The sequence below is a fragment of the Leucoraja erinacea genome, chromosome 34 (genome assembly GCF_028641065.1).
Source record: "Leucoraja erinacea ecotype New England chromosome 34, Leri_hhj_1, whole genome shotgun sequence".
NCBI lineage: Eukaryota > Metazoa > Chordata > Chondrichthyes > Rajiformes > Rajidae > Leucoraja > Leucoraja erinaceus.
In genome coordinates, this window is record NC_073410.1 from 19,085,717 (window position 1) to 19,098,244 (window position 12,528).

At 50.0% G+C, this 12,528-nt stretch overlaps 1 protein-coding gene across 1 annotated transcript in view; it reads left to right on the top strand.

Annotated features, from left to right (window-relative positions):
* Positions 1 to 12,528, top strand: part of LOC129713066 (nuclear factor NF-kappa-B p100 subunit-like) — a 106,009-nt gene that overhangs the window by 75,116 nt on the left and 18,365 nt on the right. The window contains exons 18-20 of the mRNA XM_055661944.1: positions 3,953 to 4,055; positions 8,993 to 9,108; positions 10,763 to 10,835. Of these exons, the coding sequence (XP_055517919.1) occupies positions 3,953 to 4,055; positions 8,993 to 9,108; positions 10,763 to 10,835 (292 nt within the window). The remainder of the gene's footprint in view (positions 1 to 3,952; positions 4,056 to 8,992; positions 9,109 to 10,762; positions 10,836 to 12,528) is intronic.

The following is a 12,528-nucleotide window of genomic DNA, read 5'->3' on the forward strand; positions in this document are numbered from 1 at the left end:
TTGTTCACTAATGTTCTCTAACAAACCTCTGAGGCCTTCACAGAACAGCTGTATTTATACTGAGATTAGATTATACACAAGTGGACTCTATTTACTAATTAGGTGACTTCTGAAGGCAATTGGTTGCACTGGATTTTATTTAGGGGTATCAGAGTAAAGGGGGCTGAATACTTTTGCACGCCACACTTTTCAGTTCTTTATTTGTAAAAAAATTTGAAAACCATGTATCATTTTCCTTCCACTTCACAATTATGCGCCACTTTGTGTTGGTCTATCACATAAATTCCCAAGGTGAGAGAGAGCGGTGTGCAAAACCTGGGAGATCGCATCGTCCGTGGACCTGTTCGGACGGTATGCGAATTGCAACGGGTCCATGTTGCGAGGGAAGAAGGCGCAGATGTGTTTCTTCACCAGCCTCTCAAAGCATTTCATGACTACCAAGGTGAGGGCCACTGGATGGTAGTCATTCAGGCAGGCTGGGGAGGCATATTTTGGGACCGGTACAATGATGATTTTTTGAAGCAGGCAGGGACCACGGACTTGTCCAGGGAGAGGTTGAATATTGTAGTGAGCACCAGAGCTAGCTGCGTAGCACAGGACTTTAGTACTCACCCCGAGATGCCATCGGGGCCTGCAGCTTTCCTCGTGTTCCCCATGTCAGAGGTACAGGTACACTCACCTTGTGCTCAGGTATAGGTACACTCACCTTGTGCTCGGGTACAGGTACACTCACCTTGTGGTACACGTACACTCACCTTGTGCTCATGTACAGGTACACTCACCTTGTGCTCATGTACAGGTACACTCACCTTGTGGTACAGGGACACTTACCTTGTGAGCATTGCCCACTGCCCACTCCTACTGCAGCCTGGCCAGAGCCGGATTTATGTATAAGCTAGACAAGCTTAAGCTTAGGGCCTCGAGATCTAGGGGGTCTATTCACCTCGCTGCCTCGCCGACCATCTGCCCACCGGGAACTCCTACTCTTTGCCCGCTGACCCTGGCCACTGCACCGCCCTCCAGCAGCCATCACCTTACCCGCAGCCTGGACTCAGCACCGGGCCTGAAGTTTCCACGCTGCAGATTCCCACTGCCCTGGGTTTGACTGTGCTGGGTCCTAGTGCCAGTCCCCCCAACCCTGGTAACCTCAGTGACTGTTCCATTGGGTCTTCCCCGTTCCCCTCATACCATGTGACCCCAGCTGTTCCCCACCCACACGACAGTCCTCATACCCCCCCTACCCCCTGACCACCCACCACCCCTCCACCAGACATCGCCTCGGCCTCAGTCCACTCACCTGCCTTCCTCCGACCCCAACCCCCATTCCTGCCGCAGGCCCAACACTCCAGAGCTTCAAACGGCGATCCAGGTAAGGCATCGCCCGCTCCGTTGTGAATACAATATGTATTTTAAAACCAACTGTTTAATGACAACATACAGTAGGATCTAAAATTGTCACACTGTCACTGTCGGGTTGTCATGGTCTTCTAGTCATGGGGGATTGGGAAGGGGGGGCCTCACAAGTGATCAAGAAGGGACTGCAGATGCTGGAAGATCGAAGGTACACAAAATTGGTGGAGAAACTCAGCGGGTGCAGCAGCATCTATGGAGCGAAGGAAATAGGCGACGTTTCGGGCCGAAACCCTTCTTCAGACTGATGGGGGGTGGGGGGGGGAAGAAGGAAGGAAAAGGGGAGGAGGAGGAGCCCGAGGGCGGGCGGATATTTGTGCACTCTTCATCTAAATCCTGCCCTGAGCCTGGCCCACCCTAGTGACCTCGCTGACCAACCCCTGCTCACAGCACCACCTCGTGGAGACACTGTTGGTGAAAGAACAGTGTAGTAGACTCTGCAACACCAAACGACAGAAAATGCAGCATGGTGGCGCAGTGGTAGAGCTGCTGTCTTGCAGCATCAGAGATCCGGGTTTGATCCTGACTATGGGAGCTCTGGTTTCCTCCCACATTCCCAAGACTCTAAAGGATTGTAGGTTAATTGGCTTCGGTAAAATTGTAAATTGTCCCTAGTATGTAGTGTGCGGGGATCGCTGGTCAGTGCGGTGGGCCATAGATGCAGGGATCACTGGTCAGTGCGGACTCAGTGGGCCGTAGATACAGGGATCACTGGTCAGTGCGGTGGGCCATAGATGCAGGGATCACTGGTCAGTGCGGACTCAGTGGGCCGTAGATACAGGGATCACTGGTCAGTGCGGTGGGCCATAGATGCAGGGATCGCTGGTCAGTGCGGACTCAGTGGGCCGTAGATGCGGGGATCACTGGTCAGTGCGGACTCGGTGGGCCGTAGATGCGGGGATCACTGGTCAGTATGGACTCGGTGGGCCGTAGATACAGGAATCGCTGGTCAGTTTGGACTCGGTGGGCCGAAGAGCCTGTTTCTCTAAAACTGTATCTCTAAAACTAAAAGTAAAACTAAATGAAAACCCAGTCCAATCGCAAAGCAGTGCAGAAATGAAGGCATTACTGAACAATGAACTCTGTCTACCCCACGTAGACGGGTCCCGACCTGAAACTCTGGTTGTCTGTCCATTTCCTCCACAGACCCACTGATGTCCCCCAGCACTGTGCTTTTTTGGTAAAATCAACAACTCTGCAGCAGCCACAACAGGGCAGTGGCCGAGCTGTAGTCATGTTATGTGAGGACGGTTCCTCATTGAGGCCCACTCTGTCTGCACAGGCCGCTGTTACACGAGTTCTCTGGGTCTGGAGAGGTGCCGTTGGAGGAAATGTCCTCAAATGACACCCATTTACCAGGGGAAGGAACTCTTCAGGTGGGAGAATTGCCCTGTCCTGGAGTCTGTACTGATCCACACTAGAACCCTAGAATTATTCTAGCAGCAAAGGAGACCATTCAGCCCAGTTCGGCCATTTCCCTGCTTCTTACAGCAAATTACCTTCTGTGGTTTGCCCAATACCTTGCTGAAGACACTCATTCATCACACACGATGAGCGTTTGAAGGCACTGGACCTGTACTTCAATATGCAGGTAGACTGGGAAAATCAGGTTGGTTCAGGACCCCAAGATAAAGAGCTTGTAGAGTGCCTCCGAGATGGATTCTTAGAGCAGCTTGTAATGGAGCCGACCAGAGAAAAGGCAATTCTGGATTTAGTGTTGTCCAATGAACCAGATATGATAAGAGAACTCGAGATAAAGGAACTGCTTGGAGGTAATGATCATAATATGATTACTTTTAAGCTGCAATTTGAGAAGGAGAAGGTTAAATTGGAAGTGTCAGTGATGCAGTTGAACAAAGGGGACTATGAAGGCATGAAAGGGGAGCTGGCCAAGGTAGACTGGAAAGGGATCCTAGCAGGAACGACGGTGGAACAGCAATGGCAGGAATTTCTGGGCATAATCCGGAAGACGCAGGATCATTTCATTCCAAAAAGGAAGAAAGATTCTAAGGGGAGTAGGAGGCAACTGTGGCTGGCAAGAGAAGTTAGGGATAGAATAAAACTAAAAGAAAAGATGTATAACACAGCAAAGAGTGGCCATAAGCCAGAGGATTGGGAAACTTTCATAGGACAACAGAAGGGAAAAAACGGGCAATACGGGCTGAAAAGATGAAGTACGAAGGGAAGCTGGCCAGGAATGTAAAGGACAGTAAGATCTTAACCATATAACAATATAACTATATAACAATTACAGCACGGAAACAGGCCATCTCGACCCTTCTAGTCCGTGCCGAACACGTATTCTCCCCTAGTCCCATCTTCTTTAGATATGTTAAGGGAAAAAGAGTAGAAAAGTCAAATGTGGGTCCCTTGAAGGCAGACATGGGTGAAATTATTATGTGCAACAAAGAAATGGCAGAAGAGGTGATTAGGGACTTTGGATTCTGTCTTCACTAAGGAAGACACAAACAATCTCCCAGATGTACTGGAGGACAGTAACTGTAAAGTTCAAACTGCAATGTGCTGTTTTTGGTGTCCGCAGGCCGGTGTGGATGTGGACCGACCAACGTTCCAGGGGAACACTGCGCTACACCTGGCTGCCGGCTACGGTTTCCCGGCCCTCACCGCCATACTGCTCGGGGCAGGTTGGTCACCATCGCGCCCGTCCAGCGGCTCTGCCTCCCCCTCACATCCCATCACAACTCTGTCACTATCCAAACCCCACGTCCTTCTGCTCTGCTGTAAGCTGCACCCAGAGGTGGGGGCTGCTCATGCCCCCCCTCCTGTGGGGAAGGGTCCACCTTCTACATCTACCTGTCCCAAGCTGGGCCTGTGTGTGTGGATGTCTCTCAGCTCCTCCCACAACATTGTCATTGCCCACAGCCTCTGTCATAGAGTGATACATGCCCTTCAACCCAAACATGTCCCAGATATACTAGGCCCACCTGCCTACGTTTGGCCCATATCCCTCCAATCCTGTCCTATCCATGTACCAATATTTCTTAAACATTGTGATAATCCCTGCGTCAACTACCTCCTCCGGCAGCTCATTGTCAACGGTTCAATGTTGCTTTATTGTACATTATCTCATTCAAATGTACAGAATTATGAAAGATTTGGACTGAGTGGATGTGGAGAGGATGTTCCCACTCGTGGGAGAGTCTAGGACGAGAGGTCCTAGCCTCAAAATTAAAGGAAGTTCTTTTAGGAAGGAGATGATGAATTTCTTTAGTCAAACATGTCTATGATTCTTAAACATTGCCTCAACTACCTCTTCCAGCAGCTCATTCCATACACCCACCACCCTTTATGTGAAAAGGTTACCTCTCGTGTTCCTATTAAATCTTGTCCCTGACCTTAAACCTATGTCCTCTTGGCCTCGATTCCCTTACGCTGGGTAAGAGAGTCTGCGTTTACCCAATCTGTTCCTCTGGTGATTTTGTACACCTCTATAAGATATAACCATATAACAATTACAGCACGGAAACAGGCCGTCTCGACTTTTCTAGTCCGTGCCAAACACGTATTCTCCCCTAGTCCCATACACCTGCGTTCAGACCATAACCCTCCATACCTTTCCCATCCATATAACTATCCAATTTATTTTTAAATGATAAAAACGAACCTGCCTCCACCACCTTCACTGGAAGCTCATTCCACACAGCCCACCACTCTCTGAGTAAAGAAGTTCCCCCTCATGTTACCCCTAAACTTCTGTCCCTTAATTCTCAAGTCATGTCCCCTTGTTTGAATCTTCCCTACTCTCAGTGGGAAAAGCTTATCCACGTCAACTCTGTCTATACCTCTCATCATTTTAAAGACTTTTGTCAAGTCCCCCCTTAACCTTCTGCGCTCCAAACAATAAAGCCCTAACTTGTTCAACCTTTCTCTGTAACTTAGTTGCTGAAACCCAGGCAACATTCTAGTAAATCTCCTCTATTTTGTTGACATCCTTCCTATAATTAGGCGACCAAAATTGTACACCATACTCCAGAATTGGCCTCACCAATGCCTTGTACAATTTTAACATTACATCCCTCATCCTCCTGCACTCCAAGGTACGGAGTTCCAGCCTGCTCAACCTCTCCTTATAGCTCAGGCCGTGGACTCCTGGCCTTGAACATCCTTGTAAATCTGCTCTGTACCCTTTCCAGCTTGAATGACTCCTCGTTGATCCCTAACTGTTTAAGACACTTTGGCATAAATTGTGAAATTGCTTTTTTACCACCTCAGCAGCAGTGGAGAATGAAGCAATTCCCACAGTCTGTCAGCACAATCTCATCCTCGTGAGTGGCTTCAGATCCAGTGTCTTCTCTCACCCTGCCCTCCAGCTCTTCCCTGCATCTTCATGTTTATAAGGACATAGGACGAATTATGCCATTTGGCCCATTGAATCCACTCCGCCATTCAATCAAGCTTGATCTATCTTTCCTTCTCAGCCCCATTCTCCTGCCTTCTCCCCATAACCCTTGTCACCCTTACTGATCAAGAATCTATCTATCGCCACCTTAAAAACACCTAATGACTTGGCGTTTACAGCTGTCTGTGGCAAATAATTCCACAGATTCACCATCTAAAGAAATTCCTCCTCATCTCCTTTCTAAAGGTACGTCAATTTTATTCTGAGGCTGGGGCTTCTGGTCCTAGACTCTCCCAGTCTCCCACTGTATCACTGAAGTACAGCACAGAGAAGGGCCCTTTGGCCCACCGACCATGCTAACCCTTTTGTCTGTCTAAACTAATCTGATTTGTCCACATGGGGTCTATATCCTTCCATGCCCTGCCTGTCTGGTTAAATACCTCAAATATCACAATTGTATCCATATCTGTGTCAAGGAGATCCAGATATCAGCCCCTCTCTGTTATAAAAGAAGATATTTCCGCTTTAAAACTCCTTCCTCTCACATTAAACTATCCCTCTTGTTGATATGCATAAGACTTTAGACTGGTACATCGTGGAAACAGGCCCTTCAGCCCACCGAGTCCGTGCCGACCAGCGATCCCCGTACACTAGCACTAGCCTACACACCAATGACAGTTTTGAATTTTACCAAAATCAAATTAATCTACAAACCTGTACATCTTCGGAGTGTGGGAGGAAACTGGCGAACTCGGAGAAAACCAACAGGGAAAATGTACAAACTCCATTGAGACAGCACTCATAGTCAGGAAGGAGCCAGGGTGACTGGCGCTGTAAGGCACCACCTCTACCGCTGTGCTAACATGCTGTCCACCAGGAGAAAATAAATCACTGAGGCTCTCGCTAATGGGATGCATCTCATCCTGGCCACCTCCAGTTCCACACAACTGCTCGCTCAGACTCCTGGTGTCTCACCTTAGAAACATAGAAACATAGAAATTAGGTGCAGGAGTAGGCCATTCGGCCCTTCGAGCCTGCACCGCCATTCAATATGATCATGGCTGATCATCCAACTCAGTATCCCGTACCTGCCTTCTCTCCATACCCCCTGATCCCCTTAACCACAAGGGCCACATCTAACTCCCTCTTAAATATAGCCAATGAACTGGCCTCAACTACCCTCTGTGGCAGAGAGTTCCAGAGATTCACCACTCTCTGTGTGAAAAAAGTTCTTCTCATCTCGGTTTTAAAGGATTTCCCCCTTATCCTTAAGCTGTGACCCCTTGTCCTGGACTTCCCCAACATCGGGAACAATCTTCCTGCATCTAGCCTGTCCAAACCCCTTAAGAATTTTGTAAGTTTCTATAAGATCCCCTCTCAATCTCCTAAATTCTAGAGAGTATAAACCAAGTCTATCCAGTCTTTCTTCATAAGACAGTCCTGACATCCCAGGAATCAGTCTGGTGAACCGTCTCTGCACTCCCTCTATGGCAATAATGTCCTTCCTCAGATTTGGAAACTGTACGCAATACTGCAGGTGTGGTCTCACCAAGACCCTGTACAACTGCAGTAGAACCTCCCTGCTCCTATACTCAAATCCTTTTGCAATGAAAGCTAACATGCCATTCGCTGCAATGAAAGCTAACATACCATACCATTCACCTTCACCTCACTTTCTCTCCTCTCTTGACACATTCATTGTGGTCCTTATGACTGAATGTTTGTTAAATACTTCTTCCCCATTCCTGCAAACAACCCGTCTCCTCTGTCTGCTGCGTTCCATTACCGAGACCAATTGGTCGCTTCGTACCATGTATAACAATGTACAAGACCATCATAGGACAAGAATTAGGCCATTCAGCCCATCGAATCTACTCCACCACTATCATGGCTGATCTGTTTTTCACTCTCAAATCCATTCTCCTTCCTTTTATCGTAACCTTTGACGTCCTTACTAATCAGAACGTGTCAATCTCCACTTTAACAATACCCAATGATGGTCTCCACAGCCGTCTGTGGCAAAGAATTCCACATATTGCACTGTATTCCCAGCATTTCCATGTGCAGTGAAGGAGCTGTGCGTTTGACTTGTCCTCTCCTGCCCTGCCCTCACCTGCCCTGCCCTCACCTGACCTGCCCTGCCCTCACCTGCCCTCACCTGCCCTCACCTGCCCTGCCCTGCCCTCACCTGCCCTGCCCTGCCCTCACCTGCCCTGCCCTGCCCTCACCTGCCCTGCCCTGCCCTCACCTGCCCTGCCCTGCCCTCACCTGCCCTGCCCTCTCCTGCCCTGCCCTCTCCTGCCCTGCCCTCTCCTGCCCTGCCCTCAACTGCCCTCACCTGCCCTGCCCTGCCCTCACCTGCCCTGCCCTGCCCTCACCTGCCCTGCCCTGCCCTCACCTGCCCTGCCCTGCCCTCTCCTGCCCTGCCCTCTCCTGCCCTGCCCTCCTGCCTGCCCTGCCCTCTCCTGCCCTGCCCTCTCCTGCCCCTGCCCTCACCTGCCCTGCCCTGCCCTCTCCTGCCCTGCCCTCACCCTGCCCTCACCTGCCCTGCCCTGCCCTCTCCTGCCTCTCTCCCTGCCCTGCCCTCACCTGCCCTCACCTGCCCTCACCTGCCCTCCCTGCCCTGCCCTGCCCTCCCTCCCACCTGCCCTCACCTGCCCTCACCTGCCCTCACCCTGCCCTCCCTCCTGCCCTCTCCTGCCCTCTCCTGCCCTGCCCTCTCCTGCCCTCTCCTGCCCTCCTGCCCTGCCCTGCCCTGCCTCTCCTGCCCTGCCCTGCCCTGCCCTGCCCTGCCCTCACCTGCCCTGCCCTGCCCTGCCCTCACCTGCCCTCCCTGCCCTGCCCTGCCCTGCCCTGCCTGCCCTGCCCTCACTGCCCTGCCCTCACCTGCCCTGCCCTCACCTGCCCTCACCTGCCCTCACCTGCCCTCACCTGCCCTCACCTGCCCTCACCTGCCCTCACCTGCCCTCACCTGCCCTCCCCTGCCCTCTCCTGCCCTCTCCTGCCCTGCCCTTCCTCCCCTCTCCATCACCTCACCTGCCCTCTCCTCTCCTCTCCCCTCATATCACCTGCCCTCTCCTTTCCTGTCCTGCCCTGCCCTCACCTGCCCTGCCCTGCCCTGCCCTCACCTGCCTTCTCCTGCCCTGCCCTCACCTGCCCTCTCCTGTCCTCTCCTGTCCTGCCCTGCCCTGCCCTCACCTGCTTACCTTCCTCCCACGCCAGGAGCTGATCGTGATGTGGAGAACTATGAGCCGCTGCTGGACTCTGAGGAAGAGGATGATGCAGACGTGGACATCAGCCGTGGACACACGCCGCTCGACATCACCAGCGATCAGAAGGTTTGTGATCATCCAGGTCACGATCTGGTGGAAATTGTTGCACAGAGGAGATGGGAGGGATGTCTTTACTTTACCTTCGAAATACAATGTGGAAACAGGCTGTCGGCCCGCTGAGTCCACGCCGACCAGCAATCGCCCTGTGCACTAGCACTGTCCTACACTCTAGGGGAAATGTACAATTTTACGCTTTTAGAGTGCAGGAGGAAACTGGAGCTCCTGGAGAAAACCCATGCGGTCACAGGGAGGATGTACAAACGCCATGCATACATCACCCGTAGTCAAGATCAAACCTGGGTCTCGGGCGCGGTAAGGAAGCAGCTCTACTGCTGTGCCACCGTGCCACCCCCATTGCAGTGACCAGTGAGACTATGATGATGGCCTTGCCAAGGTAGCGTGAGGTGTAGATAGAGTCCATGGAAGGGAGGTGGCTCCAGGGGCTGTGGGACTGTGGTTTCCAGAGACGGGCTGGCTGAGACTGACTGTGAGATGACTCGGTATAAATGTGCGTCACGATGAACAGGAAGAGCCCACTTCCCCAGGTAGAGAACACACATGAATACACATGGTGATAGACACAAAATGCTGGAGTAACTCAACGGGACAGGCAGCATTTCTGGAGAGAAGGAATGGATGACGTTTTGGGTCGAGACCCTTCTTCAGACTTAGTCTGAAGAAGGGCCTCAACCTGAAATGTCACCCATTCAGTTCAGATTAGTTTATTGTGACGTATACCGAGGTACAGTGAAAAGCTTTTGTTGTGTACTAACCAGTCAGGGGAAAGACAATACATGATTACAATCGAGCCATTGACAGTATACAGATACATGATCAAGGGAATAACATTTAGTGTGAGGTAATGTCCGATCAAAGATAGTACGAGGGTCAACAATGAGGTGGATAGAAGTTCAGGACTGCTCTCTAGTTGTAGTCTGATGATACAGCTGCCTGATAACATCTGCAGAGCTGCTGCCGGACCCGCTGAGTTACTCTAGCATTTAGTGTGTATCTTCGGTGTAAACCAGCATCTGAGGTTCCTCCCAACTACAAATGAATTGGTGTCAGGCTGAGAGGGGGCTGAGGAGAAGTGGGCGTCTGGAGTGCTGAAGGGGCCATGAGACCGAGACCCCACGTGTTTACAGGGAACCCGGATGAGAACATGTAGCCGGGAGCTGGGAAATGGGAATGACTTGTAGCCCTGTACTTGGTGAACGTGCGGCACAGTGGTGCAACAGTAGCTCCACAGACCCGGGTTTGATCCCGACTATGGGTGCTGTCTGTACAGAGTTTGTACGTTCTCCCCATGACCTGCGTGGGTTTTCTCCAAGATCTTCAGTTTCCTCCCAAAGACATACAGGTTTGTATGTTAGTTGGTTTGGTATCTATGTAAAATTGTTCCTAGTGTGTTTAGGATAGTGTTCGTATGCGGGGATCAGTGGTCAGTGTGGATTTAGTGGGTGTTTCTCCGCTGCATAGGATGCCGTGTTATGACCATTAATTATCAACAATCAGACCCCAAGGTAACTGTGTGGGGAAACAGAAAAGTTGGCAAACTTTGCATTGAAGAACGGTAAAACCTCAAACACACATTTGTACAATAATGTTAATATTGTCAGCACTGCCTTGTAGAGAATCTGACCTATTCTATTCCACACAGGTGCGGGATATTTTACAAGGAATTTCGTGTAACTGGGAGGAGCAGAGTGTGAAGTCGGCTGATGTTCAGCAAGGTAGCTCCGATTTGTCTGTGATTCTGTGTTTGGACAGCGGGGGCTGGTGGGTACATCATTGGGCATGAAGGGGGCAGCTGCCAGTCTGCTGCCCATTATCTACCCCACTGCCATTTGCATTTTGTCCTGGGTAGAATGATGAGAGAACTTGGCTAACAAGGCTAGTGGCATTGTGTATTCATTGGTGTGCCCAGTGATCAGTAGTATTTAGTTTAGAGAGTCATACAGTGTGGAAACAGGCCCTTCGGCCCAACTTGCCCATGCCAACCAACATGCCATATCTACACTAGACCCACCAAACAAAGTTGCCCCTCAGGAACCTATTTAAATCTTTCCCCCTTCACCATAAACCTATGTCATCTGGTTCTTGATTGCACTCTTCGATGGAAAAGGTTCTGTGTATTTACGCTATCTATTCCCCTCATGATTTTGTACACCTCTAAGATCACTCCTCATCTTCCTGTGCTCAAAGGAATAGAATCCCATCCTGCTCAACTGCACCCTATAGCTCAGGCCCTCGAGTCCTGGCAACAACATCATAAATCTTCTCTGCACCCTTTCCAGCCTAACATCATCTTTCTTACAACAGGATGATAACAACTGAACACAATGAGTTTACTTTATTATTGTTACGTGGACTGAGCTACAGTGAAACTTTTTGGTTTGCGTGTGTAATCCAGTCAGCAGAAAGACTAGACATGATTACAATCAAGCCCTCCACAGTGTACAGATAAAGGATAAAGATACAATTAGTGTAAGATAGTGAAGAAGTTGATGAGAGTTGTTCAGATGTCCAGTAGTTCTGAGCTGGCAATTTGTCTGTTACTTAATGATCGTACAACTTTGGACCTGTCTGCACTGCTTAATGAGATCACAGATGTTGAATTGAGTTGAATTGAATTGAATGATTATATTGTAACTCAACTTTGCCTTTCCCTTCCACCTGGTAACCATCCTCCCCCTCCCCCTCCATTCACTGTGAAGGTCCAGCCCTAGTTTGACTTTCCAAAATGCAACACCTCGCTCTAATCAACATTAAACCTCATTAGCCATTCTTTACCCACTTGCCCAGCTGATCAAGATAGAAATTAGAAACATAGAAATTAGGTGCAGGAGTAGGCCATTCGGCCCTTCGAGCCTGCACCGCCATTCAATATGATCATGGCTGATCATCCAACTCAGTATCCCGTACCTGCCTTCTCTCCATACCCTCTGATCCCCTTAGCCACAAGGGTCACATTTAACTCCCTCGTAAATATAGCCAATGAACTGGCCTCGACTACTCTCTGCAGCAGAGAGTTCCAGAGATTCACCACTCTCTGTGTGAAAAAATTTCCTGCTGTCATTTTCAATAACCACGCCACTGTCTACGATACCATCTACTTTAGTGTTATCTGCAAACTTGCCACTCATGCCTTGTACATTCTCATCTAAATGTGTAGGAAGGACCTGCAGATGCTGGTTTAAACTGAAGATAGACAAATAAAGTTGAAGAAACTCAGCAGGACAGGCAGCATATCTGGAGAGATGGAATGGTGACGTTTCAGGTCGAGATCCTCAGTCTGAAGAAGGGTCTCGATCCGAAATGCCACCCATTCCTTCTCTCCAGACATGCTGTTGCCAGTCCTGCTGTATTGCTCCGGCTTTTTGTGTCTACCTTCTCATCTAAATCATTGATATAAACCACAAATAG